Raw genomic sequence first — 27,312 nt, 5'->3', positions numbered from 1 at the left:
GATGTCAATATACAACATTACATTGGTCAACAAACTCTTAAACTGCTTGCTCAACCGAACACAAATGAAATTCTTCACACAAACAATATAACACACACACACACACACGCACACACACACACACACACGCACACACACACACACACACAGGTTGTTCATAAATTACCATTACAGTTTAGAGTAAGAAAGTGTAGACTTTGTAAAGATACTTTATGGACACCAACCTCTGTATTTGTGTATGTGTATACATACATATATACACACACGCACATATATATATATATGAAAACGCACACACACATATATGTACGACACACATTTAAGGGAAAAGGGAAGAAAAAATCCAGATGAAGCCAATTGATTGTAAGTGCTTTTGTAGTTGACAAGACTGTATGTGGCTGACATCTGGATTCGGACCTGAAATGGTCAAATATCCAATTATCTTTGGACTGACGACGGAAAATTACATTCCTTCAATTTACTTGCTTTTGCCTCTGGCAACCTTTTGACTGACCAATTTAGTTTGGCTCTATTCTCCTCCCCACCATCCACCACCACACCACACCACACTCTCATGGCAGCAGCAACACCAGAACCAGCAGCCACCTATTTCATCCAGTAACATTTCAAAATACTTCCTCTTACCTGCCTCTGCTGCCAAAAGCATTCTCAGTACAAATAGACTGAGTTTAACCTTCAAAATAACTTTTATTCTGTCTTCAGGATTATCATTATCATTATTATTATTATTATTATTATTATTATTATTATTATTATCATTATTATTATTATCACTACTATTATTATTATTATCTAAGGCGGCAAGCACTGGACGAAAGGCTAAACGATATTTCGCCCTTCACTATGTTCTGAGTTCAAATTCCGTCAAGGCTGACTTTGCCTTTCATCCTTTCGGGGGTCTATGAATTAAGTACCAGTTGAACACTGGGGTTGATGTTATCGACTCATTCCTTCCCCACAAATTGCTGCTCTTGTGGCAAAATTTGAAAACATTATTATTGTTATTATTATTATTATTATTATTATTATTATTGTGTAAGAGAACAATGCAACCTATCAAAGTGACACTGGGAGTACAAATGAGAAATACCCAATATACTCATTATCATCATTATTATTATTATTATTATTATTATTATTATTGCTATTATAATTATTATTATTATTATTATTATTATTATTATTATTATTTTTGCTATTATAATTACTATTATTATTGCTATTATAATTACTATTATTATTATTATTATAGTATAAATTCTTTTCCTTTTCTTGTTCAGTTTTCACTTTGCTCAAACCCTGTATAATTACTGTATTTAATGCTAGCAACTGTTCACATACTTAAGAAGAAAGAAGGAAGGAAGGAAGGAAGAAAGAAAGAAAGGAAGCAAGCAAGAAAGAAAGTGTTCCAGAAATTTCTTCTTTTCTTTTCCTTTTCTGTTACGTTTCAGATTCTAATTGAATTGCTCAATAATCCAAGATGTTAAAAATAAACAAATAAAATAAAATAAAATAAAATAAAACAGAATAAAACAAAAGAAAAGAAAACAAAGAAACATTGAAAAAAACACAAAGAGAAAAGTAAAGGAAAAAAATAACGATTTCTTTAGTGAGACAGAAATCCTCAGATTTATAGGAAAGCAAAGAATGGGGTGATGGGGATTGAAAGGGAAAGTTTGGGATTTTCATGGTGATGGATGGTGGTGGTGGTGGTGGTACTGGATTGTGAGATGTTGAAAGCTTTCTCAAGGGCATTATTCTTGTAAGTGAAGTTGAAATACCCTTTGGACATCCTTTGTCTCAAATGATTAGTTTTGCAACTATCACACTGGTATCTCAAGTTTGTACTACTACTACTACTACTACTACTACTACTACTACTAGTGTTTCTGCTGCAGTTGCCACGTGCTCCGTATAACCTGTTCCGCCGTTTTTGCCCTCCTTCATGCCATTTTAAATTATTTATAAAAGAAAGTGTAAATAAAAATAAAGATTTCCACCTTTGGCAGAACACCAGAAATTCAGAAATTTGAAAGCCAAGTTGAGTAGTCAATTGAATTGAATCCCCCTTATTATATTACTGGTTATTACAATATATTTATATATATATACACACACACACACACACAGAGTAATATTACACAAGCACACAGACACATACACACACATATATATCTAACCAACTGACTAACAATAAAGAAGTGGAATTGAGCCTGTGTGTGTGTTATCATTATTGGTGTAATTATCCTCCAAATACACAACAATATATATATAGTAAAACCGAGGGGTTTGAGCAAATCTTGGCAAATTAACTTAGAAGCATCTCTGCATATTTTTGGCTAGATAGACTGTTCCAGCAAAAAAAAAAAAAAAAAAAACTATTCAACTGGTCAAATCTACAATCTATAGAATCCCAGTATATTGCAAGTCTGTGTATGTATTAAAGAAATAATTGGTACATTTTGCAAGGTGTAATATTTAATAAACAAGAATGATTAAGAATGGGTTGTTCAGAGCACCATCACATGCATTGCTTCAGTAGCATCTTATTTTCAAATATGAATCCATTGCTTAACTTAATAGGTAACATTATATAAAATCATATTATTACATAACCATACCATTTCTTCAGGTGATATTCTGATGGATATTTTCCAGGTGATACACTACAAAATATTTTGGTGTTTTGCCAAAATATTTGGTAGAATATCATTTGGAAAATATCTGAGAGAATATCCCCTGAAGAAATGGTATGGTTATGTAATAACATGAATTTATAGACTTTTATCTATTACATTATGCAATGGATTCATATTTGGAGTATACAACTCTATTGAAACATGAACAGTGATGATTTGAACCAGCCATTCATTTGAATACTTGAAATGAGAGGTAGATCGACAGCTGATGAAGGGTCTTCTTTCTGTGTTAACTTGCCCTGTTTTCCATTTTTTTCGTGGTGTTTACGTATTTCACTCATTTTCCATGTTATTTGGACAGTTGGTGACGTCCTGTACCCATACATACATAAGTATATATATATATATAACAAGAGTTATTAGTTAGAAATTTTGAATCCAGACAAAATACTTTATAAGTTCTCTGTTAATACACAATGCTAACAATATTATTTAGATTAGTAAAGAACTCTGTGTCTTCTTGTGGCAGGATCCGCAGTTATAGTCCATCACCATTGTATATTGTAAATCCATGGTTGTGTTCTGGTTATACCGGATTTTACTCAGACAAGGTATAAATAATGGTCACTGCATATTACCTTATTGGTGTAAATTTGACTTTACTACCATAAAGTAGTATGTATGGATCATTATTTATGCTTTGTCTTACATATTTATATATTTATTAGTCCCACTGTGTAATACCTTGTGTCTTCTGCTATAGTCCCAGGCTAACCAAAACTTTGTAAGTGGATCTTGTAGATGGAAACTGAAAGAAGCTTGTCATATTTATTTATAAGCACAGGCATGGCTGTGTGGTAAGAAGCTTGCTTCTCAACCACATGGTTCCAGGTTCAGTCCCACTGCATAGCATCTTGGGCAAGTGTCTTCTACTATAGTCTCAGGCCGACCAAAGCCTTGTGAGCAGATTTGGTTGGTAGAAACTGAAAGAAGCTTGTCACACACACACACACATATAGGTATGACAAGGTGGTTCATAAAGGGGTCATTCACAATGACTAGTGTAGCAGCACCATAGTCAACTGTTACAAAGGTAAAGGTGATGCCTTAGAAAGAAATAATTATAGAAGTATCAAATTGCTGGATCAGGTGATGAAATTTACAGAGAGAGAGTCATAGCCCAACTAATTAAGGACAGAGCTGGCTTAGATGAGATACAGTTTGGTTTTGTGCCAGAGAGAGGCACCACTGATGCTACATTTCTGGTGAGACAGCTGCAGGAGAAATACCTGGCTAGAGATAAAGCTCTGTGCTTGTCCTTTGTTGACTTGGAGAAAGCCTTTGGCATAATCTCCCAATCCCTTATCTGGTGGTCAATGTGGAAACTAAGGATAGATGAGTGGTTGGTAAGTGCTGTACAAGTCATGTACAGGGATGCTACCAGTAAGGTGAGGTTGGCAATGAGTACAGCAAAAAATTCAGGGTACAAGTAGAGGTTCACCAAGGATCGGTGCTCAGCCCCGTCTTGTACATCATATATATATATATATAAAGGGAAAGTTTACGAAAATAAACAAAAGACAAAGGCAGGTGGAGTACAAACAAACAAATGTATTAGTATAATGCTCAGGAATAGAAAAAGTGTTTTACGTTTCGAGCCTACGCTCTTCTACAGAAAGGTACACAGAAAAAAACAAGGAGAGAAAAAAAAAAAATATATATATATATATATATACATGTATCAAAATAAGCAAATAAGCTGAACTCATATACCATACCCAAAGTATATATACATGTATATATATTTTTGAGTGCCCTTCTTTTGTTTGTCCATTTATTTGTCTATGTGTATATATATATGTGTGTTTATATATATTTATGTGCGAGTGTCTTCTTTCCCCCACTACAGTGTTAGTGTATTTATGTTCCTGTAACTTGGCAGTTCAGTAAAAGAGACTGATAGTATAAGTACTAGGCTAACAAAGAATAAATCATGGGGTCGATTTCTTTGACTAAAAAATCCTGTGAGGCATGGCCGCAGTCAAATGAGTGAAACAAATAAAAGAATGAAAGTACATGTTGTACATTAGCTCACTCTCTTCATAAAAATCGACGTTACCTGAACAGGTGCACAGTGTGGCATGCATCAGGTGTCAAAGTGATTGCAGGGCAACATGAAAAGAAGCGTTTTGCACAAGAACATGGCTCCATCGTCCGGTCCAGGAATTGAAACCATGAGCTTGCAATCATGAGTGCAACACCACAACCACTTGGCCATATGCCCTCACAAATACCAGTAGTACACTGACCATAACTATGGGGCAGTGGGTGGAGGAGGAGTCTCTTAGGGAACCAAACTCATGCAACCACCTCTGCAACCACTACTATCACCATTAGTACTTCTACCACCACCACCGTTACTACTTCTACCACCACTATTATTATTATTATTATTATTTATTTATAACTACCACTACCATCGCCAATACTACCACCACTGAAACAACAACTATTGCTACTACCAAAATCTAATTATATATTGATACCTCCCCCTCGTACTACTATCATAACTACTACTACTACTACTGCGGCTGCTGCTGCTGTTACTACTGCTACTACCACCACCACTGCAGCTGCTGCTACTACTGCTACTGAGTTCAACTGATCCCTCTGCAAACCATTCTTTCCCCCATACAAGTTCAATGTTCTGTGGCTTCAAGACAAAAACTCAGGAAAGAAAAAAATGAAACAAACAAAAAAGAAACAAGAGCCCCTTAGGTCTTTGCTCCTCACTTCACCCTCCCCAGACACCACCGCCACCTGCCCCACCCAATGGAAAGAAGAAAATCCTCTACCCCTCCTCCCACCACCATTCGTGATAATCCACCTCCCTGCTTGCCCCTACCCCACCACCACTTCTATGGGCCCATCACATTTAAACATCACCACCACCACCACCACCACCACCACCACCACCCCACCACCACCACCATCTTGAAAGAAGGATAGGGTGTGGGTGTGTGGGTGTGAGAGGTGGGGGTAGGGCCTTCATCTAAGATATATCCAGCAAAGTTAGAGAAAAATAAAGGAAGCAGAACAGGGACAGCATGGGATGGTTGGGGTGTGTGAGGGAGAGAGGGGGTGGGAGAGAGAGGGAGAAGCTAGGACAGACAGACAGACAGACAGACAGACAGTAAAGTAGCTGACTGTAGTTTGGTAAAAGGTTTTAATTTCCTGCAATGTGAGCTTTACTATTTACATTGTGGAGGTGGTAGTGGTCACAGTGGTAGTGTAGTACCAGCGGTAGTAGTAGAAGTAGTAGTGGCAGTGGTAGTAATGGTGGTTGCAGTAGTAGTAGTAGTGATATCGGTGGTAGTAGTGGCGGTAGTAATTGTGGTGATAGTAGTTGTGGTGGTGATGGTAGTATTGGTTGTAGCAGTAGTGGTGGTGGTGGCTGTAGTAGTTTAAGTAGTAGTGGTAGTGGTGGTGGTGGTGATAGTTGAAGTAACAGTAGCAGTGGTGGTAACAGAAGCGGTAGTAGTGGTGGTAATATGATAGTTTAGATGGTAGTGGTAGTGATATTACTGGTGATGGTGGTGGTGGTGGTGGTGGTGGTGGTTGTTCTGATTTAATCAATGAAGCAGTGCATATTGGTGGGGGAGTGAGGTGATGGTCCAAATATCTTGTACTCTGTATGTGTGTGTATACACACTCACACACACACACACACACACACACACACACACACACACACATACATGCATAGTAGACACACAGACACTCTCCTTCCCATCTTAGCTGATCACTCAAGCCTAGATTGTGTGTGTGTGAGTGTGTTTGTGTCTATCTGAGAAATATATAAGTTGAATAGGGGTGGGGGAAAGATTGCTTAAGAAATGATAAATAAAGAAATATAAAAAAATGAGCTGCTCCTGCTGCTGCTGCTGCTGCTACTACTACTAATGATAATAATAATAATAATAATAATAATCCTTTCTACTAAAAGTACAAAGCCTAAAATTTTGAAGGGAAGAGGTAAGTTGATTACATTGACCCTGTAAAGATGAAAGGCAAAGTTGACCCTGGTGGAATTTGAACTCAGAATGTGAAGACGGATGACATGCTGCAAAAGCATTTTGCCAGGCATGCTAACGATTCTGCCAGCTCACTGCATTAATAATAATAATAATAATAATAATAATAATAATAATAATTATTCAAAATTTTTACCATGAGGGAGAGAATTAAGTCGATTACATCGACTCCAGTATGTAACTGGTACTTATTTAATTGACCCTGAAAGGATGAAAGGTAAAGTTGACCTTGGCAGAATTTGAACTCAGAATGTAGAGGTAGATGAAATACCACTAAGCATTTCACCTGGAGTGCTAATGATTCTGAAGAATAATAATATTCGCTGGTGTAGTGTGGTTAGAGTGTGGAGCTTACGATCGTGAGGTTGTGAGTTCAATTCCTGGACCGGGCTGTGTGTTGTGTTCTTGAGCAAGACACTTTATTTCATGTTGCTCCAGTTCACTCAGCTGTGGAAATGGGTTTCAACATCACTGGTGCCAAGCTGTATCGGCCCCTTTGTCTTTCCCTTGGATAACATCAGTGGTGTGGAGAGGAGAGGCTGGTATGCATGGGTGACTGTTGACCTTTTACAAACAACCTTGCCTGGACATGTGCCTCAGAGAGTAACTTTCTAGGTGCAATCCTATGGTCATTCATGACCGAAGGGGGCTCTCCATGTATATATTTCCAATACACACACACACACACACTCACAGCAATAATATATGCAGGGTACCTCCAAACATGAGGTGGTCTATAAATTCACATCTTGCCAGAAAAATCGTCCTCCCTTAAATCACTCCCTACCATCTTAAAGAAACAGAAAAGGAAGGACACATTAAATAGTGTAGTCTCAGATACACTAAGCATGAGCTTGGCAAAACAAAACAAGAGAAACACTGGAGAGGATGGTCATTGTCTCAGAACATCACTGTTTATATATGTTTCAACCTCATACCTGACTCAGACCCAGGGCTAAACAATAAGTAGACACCCATCCAGCCACCCACTTATTCAGTCAGCCATGCACCCTCTTATCTACCCAGTTATCCAACTATGAATCTAAATCCATCCATACACATACATCTCAGCACACGCACACATACAATTATATATATACACACACACACACACACAAATATATATACATATACACATGCACAACTATATACATACATACACGTATACATATATATATATATATATATATATATATATACACACCCCACACACAAATATATATGTATACACTTACACACAACTATATACATACATCCATACATACATATACTCACAAATATATATCCAAACAAATATACACACACACACACACATATATGAATCAATCTATTGACTCATTAGTCTAGCCAGATAGACAATTGCACCTGTATTTGTGGACATAATGCAATTAACCAATGTCACATTGAATTGTCAATCAGTGAAAAGGCGTGGCCAGCTACACCTGCTCTGGTCTCCACATTCAAACTGAAAGAAGGTCAACTCTCTTTTAAAAGGTTTCTATTTACAACAGAGTTACCTCGCCCTCCTCATCTCTCCTTTATTTCCTCATATTCTGGGTTCAGTAAAAGATGGGTGTGCACATGCAATGGTGTGTGTGTGTGTGAGAGAGAGAGAGACACTGTATGTGTGAATGCATCAGGTGTTTGTGTGTAAGTGGTATGTCTGTATTTGTGAGTCATTGTGTATGTGTGTGCAAGAGTGTGTGTATGTGTATCAAGAGTGTGTGTGTGTGTATGAGTGAATGTGCATGCATGTGAAGGTGTATGTGTGTGTATGTGCATGCAAGTGTGTGTGTGTGTGAATGAGTCTGTGCATGGGTGTGAGTGGGCGAGCATTTGTGTGTGAGTGTTAATGCAAGAGAGTGTGTGTGGGCGAGTGGGTGTGTGTGCACACACGCAAATGTATGTGTGTGTGTGTGCATAAACCTGAGCATGAATGACTGTGAATATGACTGCATGAATGAGCGTGTGTTCATATATTTGTTAGTGTATGCGTGTGTACCATGTGTCTGTGTATATGTGAAGTGTGTGTGTGTGTGTGTGTGTGTGCGTGTGTGTGTGCGTGTGTGTGCGTGTGCACGTGTACAAGTGTATCACAAAATGAAATGAAGAGTCGAAGAGTTTGCAACAGGATGTTCCATTTGATACTTATATATATCAGTGTGCATGCACAAGGGGTGGTGGGGTGAGTATTGATGTAAAACAAGGTGGGGCAACATGAGGGTGTGGAGGCTAGGGAAAGGGGTTTTATGGGTGGGAGTATACATAGGTGTGGACATGATGACTATGCTGGGTGAGCAAGAAGTTATACAGGTGTGTCTGAGGGCTTTGTTTACATACTGTTATGTGTGTGTGTGTGTGTGTTTACATAGCCACCGAGTAGTGTTATACATGAGTAACACTAAGACTGGTTTATATATCTGTACACATACATGCACCCACAGAAATATATATGTGTACATTTTCATATATATTATGTGTTTATATGCATATAAACACACATATGTGCATATAGAAAAATATATATATACACATAGAAATGTATACACACATATGTATATATACATATTCACACACACAGACACATATATACATGTATGCGTATGTGCATGTATGTATATATGTGTGTGTATATATATATATATATTGGCTGAGTGGTTCTGAGTTCAGTTCTTCTGCATGGCATATTGGGCAAGTGTCTTCTACTATAGCCTTGGGCCGACCAAAGCCTTATGAGTGGATTGGTAGATGGAAATTGAAAGAAGCCTGTCGTATATATGTATGTGTATATATATATATATATATATATATATATAGTATATATATATAATATATATATATATATATATATATATGTATGTATGTATGTGTGCGTGTATGTTTCTGTGTCTGTGTTTGTCCCCCTAGCATTGCTTGACAACCGATACTGGTGTGTTAATGTCCCCGTCACTAAGCAGTTCCGCAAAAGAGACCGATAGAATAAGTACTAGGCTTACAAAGAATAAGTCCTGGAGTTGATTTGCTCGACTAAAGGCAGTGCTCCAGCATGGCTGCAGTCAAATGACTGAAACAAGTAAAGAGAGAAAGAGAGAGAGATATACACACACACATTGTACAAGCACACCTGTACGTGTATGTGTGTATACAGTAACCACTATAAACCATATTTCATATATATATATCTCAGTCACACAAGGGCTTGATTCATAATTATCTCTAATCAATAATTTATATTGAATACACTGAAGTGAGACAATAACAAGCACAGTCAGAATTTGTCACCACAACACCACCACCTACCAGATACCACCACTAATACTACTTGTTCTACTTTAACAACAAAACTGCTTCTCATCCCCACAGCTGATGTTACACTTCTGCTGCACCATCCATACCACTCCTTGTTACCACCTCAAGCACCACTACTAGTACTACTACCACTGGGACAACGACCATACTGTTATTTGTTACTGACACTAATACTACTACTACCAGTGCCATTACTTGTTATCACCACAGGCATCACCATGACTATACCACTATTTGCCACTACCACTAACACCACTACTTCCATCACAACAATACCATTTTTGCTACCACTTCCGATGCCATTTTCAGAAGTTATTTGTCTCTCAATGGACAGAGGAACAATGTTGGGATCTTTTCTGTTTGACCGGCAGTTTTTTAAAATAATTTCCACGTAACTAAACACTTTTAAATTTCGTATACTGGTAGAATGTGTTTATAAATCATCTTTTTCTCTTGGCTTTATGAGAAAATTCTATAGTTTGTAAGATATTTGTTTTTTTTTTTCTCATTTCTGTTCTGCAATTTCAACCACAATGACGTCTATTGAGGTGAAAACATTCTGTGTCATATGAATATGTCCCTCGTTTAAGAAACAGATTGGGTTTATTTACATTTCTGAAGAAAAAAAGATACCCTTCCCCCCACCCCTAACCCTAACCAACCCTAACTCTAACCCTAACCCTAAAACAGATTGAAATGCAATAGATCGATACTAGAGTCATAATTATGGGTGACAATTTCATATGACACCGCTAGAAAAAACTGCCGGTCAAACCGAAAAGATCCGAATGTTGTTCTCTGATGAGATCCCAAAAAGAATTGAAACCAGTCCAAGCAATCCCACATGTTCTGCTCATGGAGTGATAAAAACTTTTGTTTAAACTTCACAGTCAAGCTAAAATTGCATGAAATCACGCTGCGGTCAAGTTCACCTTTCGTCCTTTCAAGGGTTGATGAAATAAAGTACCAGTCATGTACTTGGGTCCATATAATTGAGTACTCTCCTCCCCTCAAAATTCCAGGCTTTGTGTCTATTTTTAGAAGCGATTATTAAAGACACACCATCTTTAGCCCTTTTGATACCAACCTAGCTGAAACCACCCCTGGCTCTGAGTATAAATGTCTTGTTTTCATAAGTTTTGAATTAAAATCTTCCACCAAACCTTAGTCACAATTTATGTTCCTAACACTAGCTTAATGGTAACTAAGTTATTTTACTAAATTCCCTGTTATATTTAAAGTTAATTGAAAGAAACACAGAGCATCTCAAAATAAATATGGTAACAAAAGGGTTAATAAAGACATGGTCCCTCTAACAGTCACAACTTTTACAAGGGAGATAATCATTTCATCCTAATTCAAAGCCAGATCTAACAGAAATTTGAAATTAAGGAAAAAAAATATTAAAATTTTTTGTTTCCCTAACCTGAATTTCTTAAAGCCTTTAGTTGTCAGTATTCATGTAGACTTATGTCACAGATCAAAGAAGGCCAATAGAAACTCTAATTGCTTCTCGTTCCTCCAGACCTAACAACTAAAACTAAGAAAACAGACATATGCGAACAACAATTACCATTTCCTTCAGTAGGATTGGCACTGTTGCGGGAGTATTTAGTAGTTGCAAAACACTTTGAAATTGAACCCAGACTACTGTATTCAATGCCAAAGAACAACTAAGTATACAAACATGATTCACAGAAATATTGCTGTCATCAAAACATTAACTTTCCAAAACTTCTGGTGGAACAGGAATAAATCTTTGGTGCACTTCTTTCTGACCAACAGCAATGGTTATGTATTTAGGGCATTTTCTCTACTAATAGGCATAGGAGCGGCAGTGTGGTAAGTCGCTTGCTTACAAACCACATTGTTCTGGGTTCAGTCCCACTGTGTGGCATCTTGGGCAAGTGTCTTCTACTATAGCCTCAGGCCAACCAAAGCCTTGTGAGTGGATTTGGTAGACGGAAACTGAAAGAAGCCCGTCGTATATATGTATATATATATATATATATATATATATATATATATATATATATATATGTATGTGTGTGTCTGCGTTTGTCCCCCCAAACATCGCTTGACAACCAACCAATGCTGGTGTGTTTACGTCCCCGTAAATTAGCAGTTCAGCAAAAGAGAACCGATAGAATAAGTACTGGGCTTACAAAGAATAAGTCCTGGGGTAGATTTGCTCGACTAAAGGCGGTGCTCCAGCATGGCTACAGTCACATGACTGAAACAAGTAAAAGAGTAAAACAAAAAGAGTAATGAGTAGAAGCTAGAGTAGACAGCTTGGTGGACATTTCTCTGCTGCTTTCTGCTATGATAAGGAACAGCAATGACTGTGGTAGCAGCAGTAATGTACCATGACCAACTAACTTCAAGGAACTCACTATGGTGACCGCTGTTATACAGGTATAACAATACCTCATACACTTCCAACTATCTTAATGTAAACATCATTTATTTGTTCTTTGTAAAAACGACAATATTATTTTATAAACGATGAGAATAGTTTTGCATTAAAAATCTTAGCAGAATTTGTGTTCTTTCAATACCGAATCATACACACCATTCATACACACTTAGAAATATCTTATTGCTACAGTGAATGAAATCAAAGAAGTAATATAAATATTATTTATAATATAATAATAATAATAATTAATATTTATAAGATATATATTCTGCTATGGTAAACTATTTGGTGATGCTTCATAGATCCTAACAAACTGTACTACATCATTATTTTGATACCCAAGGAAAGTACAAATAGCTGAACTTGAATTTACAGTCCCAGTGAATAAAAGTACAGTTGCTAAGCTCTTTGAGCTGTTGACTCACAAATATCACTCGAAATAGAAAAAAAAACCCAACTTATTTATTGGTTAATTGTTTTATAAATAATATAAGTATATAACCATTGTGTCTTTGATTTTATTCATTAGTTAAGTGTTACATATATAAAGAGTTGCAATGAAACTTCAAAGTTACTGTCAACCATTTCCATGTTAAATGAAACTGATGCTCTACTCGAGTGCTCCACCAATTAATGTTCGACTTCTATACATATAAAACTCAACTTGTGTGTCTCTGTGTGTATCTGTGTGTGTGTCTGTGTGTTTAACTTCCCGGCACATCTCCTCCTAGCCAACAAATCATAGAACCACCAAAAATGGGTCACTTAAAGTTTAGGCGAATGAAAATTGAACTGCGCTATTTCTGTTTCGAAATTCATCTCGCAAGTGGAAAAATCGATAATGTGTTTGTTTAGGCCTTATCCCATGCATTGAATAGTGAACTTTACTCAGTCAGCTGTTGACGTGAACTGTGTTCACCACGCATGCAAGCATGCGTAAATTGCATGAAAATAAAAAGTCAAGATATAAAAACGAATCGCTGTAAACATTGTAGAAATTCAGCAAAGAAATGAATTTTCGGGATGTAGCCTGGAGGGTTTTTTCGTATTAATCGTTTGGACTTTGTGCACACATACCAATTGTTTTCATACCATTTTTAACGCTTTGAATTAAATGTGACCATTTTGCGTTGAGTCTGCATTTTGAATCACTTTAACCAAATTTTAGCAGGCCGGATTTTTGATCATCACGATACATCACCAGCGACTCCCTGAAACTCTCCCCTGAAATCCCCGTTGAGAAATACTGATCTAAAAGAATAATTCAACAATGCAATTATTTGATCAACAAAAATTTATGAAATGCTTCTACGTACTTCCTATTAAGGAAATGGAACACATAAGCAAAAATAGAGGGCATTAAATGCTTGATTTTAAAACCAAAATAATTGAATTTTGATTGAACTTCATCCAAGTTTACCTTAATTCTCGCGTGCATAGAACGCACGAGCCGGGCAATACTGCTAGTTATATATATATATAAGAGGACAACAAATGCTAAGGCAAGACAGAATCTACAATATTTCCATAACCCCCATCTTAGCTAAGAGCTTGGAGCCCTGGTAATCCATTACAGCACTTACCTGGCATACCGAGTCATTTAGATCACCTGTGAGCTAAACCCCCATATTTTGTGTGTGTGTATGCATGTATATATATATATATATATATATATATATATATATATTCACACATACATTCCATATTTGATGATATAAAAGACACATGGGCATATTAGACCAACTCCAATTTCAGTAGTGCATATTCAGTACCAGGTACAAAATTAACTTCTAGCAGGACCAACTTGGGTGATTTGTTGAAATACATTTTCTTGAAAAAAGTATGACTCTTATATATCTTCAAACACAGTAAATACACATAAAAACTATATATATATACATGGTGAGACAGAAAAACCTTCCATTGATGTGCCACTAGTGAAGTTAGGTATTAGGCAGATGGTAACAATGTCTTAATGTAGCTAATATTTTAGCTTTTACTTGTTACTGTAATGGTTTGGACTATTAAAAACATTTTAAATTAAACACATGCGGTTCTTCTAACAGTCACAACTATTACAAGGGAGATAATTATTTCCCTGTAATTCAAAGCAAGATCAAACAAAAACTCAAAATTAAGGAAAAAGATGCTTAAAATTTTTTTGTTGTTTTCTCAACATGCGCTTACTGTTAAAGCATTTATCAAGAATGGTGAATTTGATTGTTTTTTATGACAATGTGTGTGTGGTGTATTACAAATGCTCACTATGACTTCAAAGATTTGCTGAGAAAAGCTTCTCAAACTTGTGGTGTTTCATAAGTGTTTCTTCCATAACAGAAACTTCAAAGTTACAATTGACTTTTTAAAAATAGATTGACTGCAAATTATGTATTTTGTCCGTCAATCATTCATTTCAGTTTTACATTTTATAAAGAAAAAGTGGACAATGGATGTGTAAAATAGAAAGAGAAAAGTGAGACAAACCTGCCCTACTCTCACTATCAGCAGGTTTGACTTGTATTGGACGGTTCATCTGAAAATAGAGAGAATGGATGATTGTTATGAGACTATCATAGGAGATATAGCAGAAACAACAACAACAACAAAAATAACAAGAGCACTCAGAGAATGCAAATCTCCACCAAGGCAGCACCAACATCCTCTCAATGATTAGCCGGAGATGATTTTTAAAATGAGAAGATCTGAAATAAACTTGACTGCTCTCACAAATGAGAATACTAAAAATGAACCCGACTGCTCTCAAAAATTAAGCAAAAAAACTGGAAAAATAATCCAGAATCCTTGTCCAGTACCAGATTGATCCGAAAATCAAACCAGTTCATGCCAGTCATGAGACCAAACATTCCTGAAAGTTTCATCTGAATCCATTCAGTGGTTCTTGAGATATCTTGTCCAAGGACAAACAAACATGCCTGAAAACAATACCTCCACCTTCAACTGACAACTGGTCTATTACTGCTACTTATCCGAATGATTCAGAAAAGATAGAAGACCATATACTAATGTCATATATATATGTATAAATAACCTGCTCCTTGTGTAGATCTGAAGTATATTATGGACCATATATTTAGTGCAATGTGTGTTTCCTGATTGACCTCAGGGCTCATGATATACTCACTCAGGTACATAACGGCAATACTTGTCTGCCTGTACTTCAGTACTCACATATATATTCCTCTATTGTTATTGTGTACACATTTTTTTCAACCTGACCTAGTACCTTACCATTTAAATGCTTGATTCTCTTAAATCCTGATCTATTATACACATATATATATACACATATATAGTAGTGATAAGAGATGACAAAGGAATAACTGATTGTCTTATGAACTATAATTCTTTTCTCTTCTAGGCACAAGGTCCAAAATTTCTGGGGAGGGGGGGACCAGTTGACTAGATGCACTCCAGTACACAACTGGTACTTAATTTATCGGCCCTGAAAGGATGAAAGGCAAAGTCGACCTTGGTGGAATTTGAACTCAGAACATAAGGGCAGACGAAATACTGTTAAGCATTTCTGCTAGCTCGCTGCCTTATGGACTATAATTGGTTATTTCTTTATCCTCTGTTATTACTGCTTTGTACCTGACTAACACTTCATTCAGAAGCATTGAGTTCTACACCAGGTTATTAGTACCAGAATACCTAAGCAAAATATTAAAAAACTGTATTTGTGTGTGTGTGTGTGTGTGTGTGTGTGTGTGTGGTGGGGAGGGCTATATAAGTATGTATAAATTCAACATGACACTTCCCAAAAAGAAAAATTATGGCTTTGAAAAAAAAGAAGCACATGACCCTTTTTAGGGTGTCTGTGATTGGCAGATGGAAAGGAGGAAGTTATCCTCATACAGGAGATCTGACAGAGAGGCTTGCTCAAGAGTGAAACACTTTTAGAAACCACCCAAGGGCCAGGTCTTGATTCTTGACTGGCTGATGTATTACACTTTCTGTCTATCAAGTGCCACTTGCAAGTATTTGGTTAATTCAAGGCCAAGGCTGAAAACATTTATCCAAGGTGCCATGCAGTAAAATTGAAACTAAAACCATTAAGTTGTGAAGTGACCTTCTGAACCAAACAGCTATGCCTATGCACCAGATAATCTTTAAACTCATTGACCAATATTTATTGATCTCAACACTGACAGTTGTTTGACATTTCATATTCAGACAGATTTATCGATGAGTGCTTAACTCTATAGAATTACTGGGAATATTATCATAAAACTGTATCTGTGCAAGTGTTGATGCTCAGCTATGCAAGGGTTTTAAGCCGCACCACCTTACCACTTTGTGGTATTTATTTCCAAGGTACCATTGTTTGACTCATTAAACACAGCATCCAAATCTGACTCAAATCACACATCAACTTTACATTGGATTCACTCAAATTACACATCCTCTCTTCACCTTTGACAATCCTTAAAATTCCTAGCTGAATTGTCTGATGATAGGTCTGCTGATATGGGGAGAATCTGCCAGTAAATAACCACGACCGATGTATCTCTTTTACTTTTTTACTTGTTTCAGTCATTTGACTGTGGCCATGCTGGAGCACCACCTTAGTTGAGCAAATCGAGCCAGGGATTTATTCTTTGTAAGCCTAGTACTTATTCTATTGGTTCTCTTTTGCCAAACCACTAAGTTATGGGGACGTAAACACACCAGCATTGATTGTCAAGCGATGTTTGGGGGAGAAATACAGACACATAAACATATAAACACACATAGATACATACATACATATATATATATATATATATATCCGATTCGTGGCCGTTGCCAGCTTCGTCTGGTCTCCGTGCTGGTGGCACGTAAAAAGCACCATCCGATCGTGGCCGTTTGCCAGCCTCGTCTGGCACCTGTGCCAGTGACACGTAAAAAGCACCCACTACACTCACGGAGTGGTTGGCGTTAGGAAGGGCATCCAGCTGTAGAAACACTGCCAGATCAGACTGGGCCTGGTGCAGCCTTCTATCTTCCCAGACCACAGTTGAACCGTCCAACCCATGCTAGCATGGAAAGCGGACGTTAAACGATGATGATAATGATGATGATGATGATATATATATATATCACCGTGATCACTGTGACTGACCAGGCTATCAGACATTGCTACACATCACTGGTCACAATGCGCTTCACATTGTTTTAACCTTCAAATGACGCCACCCAACTGGCTAAGTGAGCAGGCCAACAGAAGAAAGAGTGAGAGAAAGTTGTGGCGAAAGAATACAGCCAGGATTACCACAACCCCCTGCTGGAGCCTCTTGGAGTTTTAGGTGTTTTCACTCAATAAACACTCACAACGCCTGGTCTGGGAATCGAAACCGCAATCCTACAACCGCGAGTTCGCTGCCCTAACTACTGGGCCATTGTGCCTCCATATATATATATATATATATATATTATATATATATATATATTATATATATATATATATATATATACACGACAGGCTTCTTTCAGTTTCTGTCTACCAAATCAACTCACAAGGCTTTGGTCAGCCTGAGGCTATAGTAGAAAACACTTTATGGAGAGGAGTGTATGAGTCACACACAAGTGTATAAGTGGTTCAGACGTTTCCAAGATGGCCAACAAAATGTCGATATTGATAAACATTATGGGAGACCTGCAATCAGCAGAACTGAGAAAAGCATCGCAGATGTGCATGCAGCTGTGAGGGAAAATTCATCGAATCACCATCCGTGAGTTATCAGAGGATGTGCAGATTAGTTACAGTTCAGTTCAGTCCATTATCACTGAAGATTTGGGTATGAGACGTGTGTCTGCCAAGTTTGTGCCAAAGCTGTTTTCAGCTGACCAAAATCACACTCGGATTTCAGTTGCACAAGATCTCTTTGATTGTGGCGAGAATGATGAACATGTTTTGAAAACTTTGCGTAGGCCTCTGAGTAGGTATCACCAAGCTTTTGACAAAATTTGATGCAGATTTTCTGCTCAACCTTCTCTGTCATTGTCAATGCAACAATCACACACTACACATCTTCCTTCCAAGCACTGCTGTAAACAGTGGAAGAGTTCAAGATCAATCTGTACCAAGCAGCTTTACACTGTATACTTTAGCTTCGTTACTCTGGCAACAGTCCGGATACTTATTGATCAGATCACATATATATGGTCTAGTGGTTAAGGTGTTGCACTCATGATTTCGAGATCGTAGGTTTGATTCCCAGACTGGGAGTTGTGTTCTTGAGCAAAGCACTTCATTTCATGTTGATCTGTGAACATTTTAACATCTGACATGTGGCACCCATTGCACCTGTACAGGTAATGTCGATCTGATGGCAGGAGTCAGCTTATGTCTACACAAACATTTGATCACTATAAACAGATCATCCGTGTGGTTGTTCGGTAAGAAATAATCAAACCCTCATACACCGTCTAATGATGAGAGAATCCATTATTATTATTATTATTATGTATGGACTTACAAGAAGCAATTGATGACAGGATTTAATACAAATGTAGTGTATTTAATGATACATTATAACTGAAAGTCTCCAATCTTCAGTTTCCACTACTCAGAGTTACTTGCTTCCTCTGTGTGTGTGTGTGTGTATCAGTTGCCATGATAGATTGTTAGCCAATACACACATTTTTTTCTCTCTCCTTTCTGTAGAAGAGCGTAGGTTCAAAATGTAAAAGACTTTTTCTATTCCTGAGCGTTATACAAATACATCTGTTTGTTTTGTACACCACCTGTCTTTGTCTTTTGTTTTTTTCGTAAACTCTCCACATATATATATATATATATTATATATATATATATAATATATATATATATATATAATACACACATGCACACACACACATAACTATTGAAAAATGAGAACAAGGGCTCAACATTACATTGATGGATAAAGATTCTCTGCATTAAGGCTACCATTGGTTTCATGTTGAGGAAATAGTTGACAATTATTCAAACTAATCCACACAGGAAAATTACTGTTTGTCTCCATTTTGGATTAAAACACACACACAAACATGTATATATATTGGTTCAGTAGCAAGAAAATAAAAATATGACTAATTTCTAATATGGTGTCAAGTACTCTTTTCCTGACAGTTAACACTACACACGCACACATGTTTACAAATAAGCACATATATATTATATCTAAATGTAGGTATGTGTATATGTGTGTATGTATATTAATTTGTTCACTTCAGTACACATTTATTTCCATACAGACCCGGATTAAAATAAATATATTATTGAGCAATGTTTTATAGATGGTTGCCATTTCTGTTGCTAATTCTTAACTATTTTTTCCATTTGGGACCTCTCATTCCACATCACTCCTCCTTGTAGCTCAGAGATTCTCAGAAAAGTGAAAATGTAAACAAACACATACGCAGAGACATAATCACACAAACACATACATAATATAAAACAAAACATGAGTGATTGCTTATATGATATTTAGCTTAACCATCTTATATAAGTTTCATTATTAGTTAGACAAGGCAAATTATATAATCAAGATTCATTGTTAAATCATCAGAAACATGTAACATTTTACGTGAAACCTTACTTGATTGAAATACCTTGAATGGAAACACACAGAGTTGTAAATTTCTAAATACTGGTTATTTGTCACACATTTTAAGGTTTTAAATTTCATTGGATGAATGAATAAATGAATATATATATATATTATATATATATATATATATATATATACACCGGAGTAAACACATAAATGTGAAACAAGGTGGAAAAAAGAGTACTCAAATACCAGTGGTAGAGTAATATGCTTTATTTAAAGCAGCAGAAAATTCAACAAAACCTGTTACTCTGAGTTTCCCATTGCCGTTCATCGGACAATTTTTGCTGGACATTCTAGCAAAAACTGTCCGATGAACGGCAACAGGAAACTCAGAGTAACAGGTTTTGTTGAATTTTCTGCTGCCTTAAATAAAGTATATATATATATAAATATATAAATAATTAAGATTCAGTTGAATTAGGTACTTAAGTTGAGGCACAAAGTCAGTCTAGTATTGTCTGCACAGCTCAAAGTTCTGATGAAAACTTTGCTAAAAAATTATAATGGAGTATCCTGTATGTTGAAAACCAATATGGTCTTATGCATCCGAGGAAAGCAGGTTATTTCAAATTAATGTAATGCTTGTATTGATTAATTAAATGGCACTGCTTGAAACGGTTGTGTGTATAAATATATATATATAAAATTATTTAACGTTCTCATCTCTATGAGTGGATGGCTTAGAATGAATTTGTTGAGGTAGATTTTCTACAGTCAGATGTCCTTCCTGTTGCCAACCATCACCTGTATCCAAATAAGGTAATATTTCTTCAAAGGACAGACATGTTTTCATAGACGATTGGAAATGAAGGACAACGCTTGTATGATGGTGGCACTCGTTTACAGCTACCATGCAATGTCAAGGCATGGAGACAGTAACACACACATATATGACAAGCTACTTTCAGTTTCTACACATACACACACGTGTGTGCACAAACACACAGACATACATGCATGCATATATACACACAAATGCACATACACAAATACACACACACATGCTCATACACAAACACGTGTGCATGTGCACACACACATGCATATACACACACACACATATATACATATACACACACACACACACAACTGGTTTCTTGCAGTTTCTGTCAATTAAACCCCCTTACATGGGATTGGTTGACCAGGGGCCTTAGTAGAGAAGACACTCATCTTGCTGTGCAGTAGGATTGAACCTGAAACCACATGATTCTGATGCATGCATAAATATGTGTATGTACACGTACACATACACACACACACACACACATACACACAAGAATGCTTTAACAAAACGTCCAAAGCAGATACAAAATTTTAATTCTCACGCAAACACACACCCACACACACACACATGTGCATATATATATACACATATATATTGACATCTAACTTATAACCAGGCATAAACTTACACACACACACACACAAACATTACATTTTGGTTTTGACATTTCCTATTAATCTAGTTTTGGTGTTTCACAAAATTTTCAATTTCTAATTCTTCCTCTCCCCACACCTCTTCTTCCTCCTTCTTCTCTTTTCCTTTTGTCCCCTTTCTTTTCCACTTTTATGTTTTTTTAAAAATCTATATACATTCCCTTTTTTCTTTATCGTTATTATTATTATTATTTTTTTTTTTTTTTTCCATCTTTACCAAATTCTCAGTTTTCTGTTGCAAAGCACCAGAAATGATAAAACAAATTATAAAGCCCCATTTCCAAAAATCAGAACAGAATGAACAACAAAACAACAAAATGATTCGGGAGTGGGGTTTGTAATAGGCAGTTGGTGGGGGTGTTCTCTTGTAAGGAACTGTAAAAGAATGGTCTGATTCTTTCTTATTGATTCACTCATTCGTCTTTATATGTGTCTTGTGTACGTTTATCATTCCTTAACTTGGTGTCTGTTTCTGTGTGTGTGTGTGTGTGTGTGTGTGTGTGTGTGTGTGTGTGTGTGCATATGCATATGTGTATGGCTATCATGGTGTTGGAATGTGTTTGTTTATGAGGGCGTAGAAACCTGGGCGTGATTTTTGTTATATTGTTTGATATGTGTGTGTATGCATGTATGTGTATATGTGTATCTGTATGTATTTGTATGTGTGTTGTGTGAGGATGCGTAATTGGCGTAGTGTTGATACGAGCATGTGTGTATATAAGTGCGTGTTTGTGTGTTGTATGCGATTGGTTGAATGTTGGTGCAAGCATGTATGTGTATGAGCATGTGTGTGTGTGTGTGTGTGTGTGTGTGTGTGTGTGTGTATGCAGGGATTGAGATGAAGATGCAAGCATGTATGTGTATGAGCATGTGTGTGTGTGTGTGTGTGTGTGTGTCCATGTGATTACTGAAGTGTGTATGACTGCTGAAGTGTTGTAAGCATGTGTGTGGATGACTGGTATTACTTTGGTGTAAACATGTCTGATGGCTGAATATATGTGTGTGTGTTTGTGTGTGTGTGTGTGTGTGAGTAGCGTACCATTGATGTAAGCATGCATATACATGTGTTTCTGGATGACTGGTGTTATATTGGTGTATGTATTGGTGTGTGAATATATGTTGTGTGATTGGCATGATGATATGCATGTGTTTGTGTGTTTGTCTGTGTGTCTGAATCAGGCTATAACTTTAAGTGGAAAATGAAAGAAAAACAAAATAAAAAATTTAAAGGCACAAGTGGAGCATTGAATGTGCACATACACACACACATGTACATACATATGCACACACAAATATACATTCACATGTGTGTGTGTGTGTATATATATATACACACACACATGTACATATATATACAGACATACATACATACACACACACATGTACATATATATACACATATACACATACATCTACATACACACACAAATATACATTTGCATGTGTGTGTATATATATATATATATACACACACACATGTGCATATATATACAGACATACATATATACACACATAGATGTACATATATATATATATATATATATAGACATACATTTATACACACATACATGTACATATATACACACATATACACACACACTCACTCACATACATATATGATATATACATAAAGATACATGTACACACACAGACACACACACACACACATATATATATATATATATATACAGACACACATGTATACACATGTACACACATGCATGCATACATATATATACATATATACATATATATAGAGAGAGAGGGACATAGACTGAGTAAAAATGAAGAGGAAGGCAAGTGTGACATAGCAATAGACTGAAATCAATGCGTGTGTGTGTGTGTTGCTCTCTGTGAGTGTGTGCGTGTGTTAACAACATTTCAGGATTGATGATTGCGTGTGCGTGTGCGTGTGTATATATATGCATGTGTTTATCCGTGTGTATGTTTATGATTTATATAACCCATTAGAGGTGTATATGTATTGCTGCTTATAATTTGGGTGTATATTAGCTTTTATCCATATGTCTCTTGTCCCATTATATGTCTTTATGGCTCCTTGTACATGTGTATATACACACAAACAAACATATATATACATACACACACACACACACACATACACCCACACACACATTCATACACACATATATATGTATATATATATATATATATATAGGGTTAGAGGGAGAGAGAAAGACAGAAAGAGTAGGGATGTGTGTATACCAGTGTTTGTGTGAGGAGGGAGAGATAGAGGGATAGAGAGAGAATGAGAGAGAGAGATAGAGAGAATGAGAGAGAGAGATAATGAGAAAGTGAGAGAGAGAGAGAGAAATGAGTTTTGATTATTTAACTAAAAATTATGATATATTTGTTAGTTACAAGAGATTTTTGACAATTTCCATTTATTTATTTCAACATAACAAAATAGGAGGAAGAACATTAAAAATAAAAGCCCCAAAGAAATCAAAAACAAAATTAAATATTTAAACTGTCTCAGCCTGTCTGTCGGCTGTTCTTATAACAATGTATTTACTTTAAACATTTAGTTATAAACTCAAACAAATACGTTGCATTGCCAAAAATGTCTTTCAAACTCTTCAATAATCTCCCTTGCTTTCTCCCTATATCTTCCTGCCTCTCTCTTCTCTTTGTTTCTGTTTATCTCTCTTCATATAAAACACCATATGTGGACTATTTCTGTTTCACTCTGTGTGTGTGGAACACATAAAACAAAAATTCAAAGAAAGATTATTCTTTCATAATTTCCTGACAGGAAAGTATTTATTTATTTTTTTTTTCCAATTTTTTGTTTGTTTTGCTTTGTGTTTTAAATTTAAAACAAAAAAAAAATTAGTTAAAAAATATAAAAAAATATTTCAATTAAACTGTGTCATTTTACCCCCTCTCTATCTCCCCCAAATTGTTATTATCATTATTTTTATTAAGGTGGCAAGCTGGCGGAATCGTTAGCACCCTGATCAGAATGCTTTGCAGCATTTCATTTGTCTTTAAGTTCTAAGTTCAAATTCTGCTGAGTACACCGTTATCTTTCATCCTTTACTAGGGTCAATGTAACCGACAATCCCTCTCCCCCAAATTTCAGGCCTTGTGCCTATTGTAGAAAAAAGGATCACATTATTATTAAGGTGGCCAGCTGGCAGAATGGTTAGCATGTCAGGTGAAATGCTTACAGGTATTTCATCTGGCTCTACATTCTGAGTTCAAATTCTGCCAAGGTCGACTTTGCCTTTCATAAATTTAGTACCAGTCAAGTACTGGGGTCGATGTAATCAACTATCCCCATAAATTTGAGACCTTGTGCCTATAGTAGAAAGGATTATTAAGGTGGCGGGCTGGCAGAATCATTAGCATACCGGGCAAAACCTTAACTCTCTCTATGTTCTGAGTCCAAATTCCATCATGGTTGACTTTGCATTTCATCCTTTTGGGGCCAATGAAATAAGTAGCAGTTGAGCAGTGAGGTTGATGTAATCTACTTATCCCCTCTACTCAGATTGCTGGCCTTGTGCCAAAATTTGAAACTGTTGTTAGTATCATTTTAATTATTATCAAATTCCTCTGAGGTTGACATTGTCTTTCATCCATTCGGGGTGAAGGAAATAGGTACCAGTTGAGCACTGGTTGGGGGTCGATGTAATTGACTAGACCCCTCCCCTATGATTTCAGGATACACAATTATTATTATTATTATTATTATTATTATTATTATTAGGAAGTGGAAAGGCAGTGAGCTGGCATACTGGGCAAAATGCTTTGTAGCACTTGGTCCATTTTTATGTTCTGAGTTCAAGTTCTGTTGAGGTTGACTTTGCCTTTTATCCTTGCAAGGTCAATAAAATAAGTACCAGTTGAACACTGGGGTCAATGTAATTGACTCGTCCCCTCTTCCAAAATTTCAGGCCTTGTGCTTATGAGGAAGTGGAGGATGAATGGCACAACCAACAAAATGCTTTATAGTATATCTCCTGGCTCTTTATATTCTGAGTTCAAATCCTGCTGAGGTCAACTTTGCTATTTATTCTTCTAGAGTTGATCTTGTGTATTCTGAGCTCAGCCCCTGAAGTTAGAGTAGGGATTCTGAACCATTTTTTTTTAATCTGTAAACCCCTTTGATTACTATTTTATTCTGATGACCTCTATAGACATTCGATGTTTAAAAATTGGCTTTATAGATGCTTCTTTCAAAATTCCTATTTCGTTTTTCACACATTGTCTATGTTGAACTATGTCAAACATTAGAGAAACCCAGCTGTTTCTTGCAATACATACCAATACATACATCTAAAGCAAAATTTTTTCAGGGACCCTTGAAATACAATTAAGGATCCCCAATTTATTATTTTGTCGCGTGGATCCCACCAAAAATCATATATGGACTCTGGTTGAGAACCACTGGGCTTGTGTGTCAAGTTCATGACTGTTAGGGTTAAGGGTTCAATTTCAGATTAGGTGGCACAATGTTTCCTTGGGCAAGACACTTCACTTTGTTTCAGTACACTCAGCTCTAAACAAATTCTGGCAGCAGCTGGATGGTGGTGGTGGTGTCAGGAGGTTAACTCTACAATGGACCAGTATCCTGTTTAGAGGGATGTTTTATATTCTCAATTGCTTAAATCACCATGGAAACAGGGGAAACCCTCCATTCTAATGGGCTTGTAGCCCCAAGACAGACTTTAACTTGATTGAGCAGACCTATGATCAAAGGCATTCCAATCATGACCACCATATTTTCCCCCATACTTCTAAGACCATGTTATCTAACATGTCCTCTCTTTTTGAAGGATGGTAGGCTGTCATCCAATTGGCTGCTATTTCTAGCGACCATATTGAGAGGTTTTGTTATCCTTTTATGATTACTGTAATAAGGCATTGCTATTGCTTGACCTTTTGTCGTCTTTAATTGCACAAATCAGTGATGGAAGATGTTCCACCCTTGACCATCCAATCAAAGTTTATCTAGGACAAAACCCTTAGTCCATTGTATGTCATTCCCTTTGAGCTGGCAGGTAGGATCTGAGGGAAATTTTGTTGCTATTTTCAGCAGGTCTTATGACTTGCAGGAGCTTGTACCGTGCTTCTTTGGTGTTGTTGTTGTTGTGAGAGAGAGAGAGAGAGAGAGATGAGGGGGGGGGGTGAGGCTGATAGAGTAAGTAAAAAGAATGCAAAAGGGAGGACAAAGATGAAAGAGAGGGAGTAAGAGAAAGAGGAGATAACTGTTGGGAAGAAAGAGCAATAAAGATAGATAGATAGAGAGAGAGAGTGGGGAGAGAGAGAGACAGAGAGAGACAAAAGAATTAAGTGAAAGGATCAAAGATGAAAGGGAGAATGAGAAAGGGTTTGTGTGTTGTGTTTGGCCTTGGAAACATTAGGCAATAAATAAAGATGGAAATGTGTGTGTGTGTGGGGGGGGAGGTTGGTAGTGGTGGTAGTAATAGCAGTAGAGAGTGTTGGGGGAGGGAGTATGGGTTAGCAAGGGGAGAGGAAGGAGGAGAGAAAGGCAGGGAAGTATTAGACAAAGAAATACATATACACACACGTGTGTGTGTGTGTGTGTGTGTGAGAAAAATTGGGAATTGGAGCATGATGGAATAGGAATCAGAGAGAGACAGTCACACATGCATACATACCCACCCACACACAGATGCAGACACACATACACACATGAGCAGAGAGAGAGAGAGAGAGAGAGAGAGAGAGAGAAAGAGAGACAGAGACAGAGAGAGAGTTAGAGAGACAGACCGAGAGAGAGAGAGAGAGAGAAAGTCATACAT

The 27,312-nt window shown here is 36.8% G+C and overlaps 1 protein-coding gene across 2 annotated transcripts in view; it reads right to left on the bottom strand.

The window, feature by feature from the left end:
* LOC115214914 (CUGBP Elav-like family member 4) overlaps positions 1-27,312 on the bottom strand; it is a 459,203-nt gene that overhangs the window by 291,106 nt on the left and 140,785 nt on the right. For both annotated transcript variants that reach the window (XM_029783976.2, XM_029783977.2), the window contains exon 2: positions 14,967-15,015. In XM_029783976.2, the coding sequence (XP_029639836.1) occupies positions 14,967-15,015 (49 nt within the window). The remainder of the gene's footprint in view (positions 1-14,966; positions 15,016-27,312) is intronic.

This window comes from Octopus sinensis, linkage group LG8 (assembly GCF_006345805.1).
Source record: "Octopus sinensis linkage group LG8, ASM634580v1, whole genome shotgun sequence".
NCBI lineage: Eukaryota > Metazoa > Mollusca > Cephalopoda > Octopoda > Octopodidae > Octopus > Octopus sinensis.
This window is presented reverse-complemented; position numbering and strand designations above follow the sequence as displayed.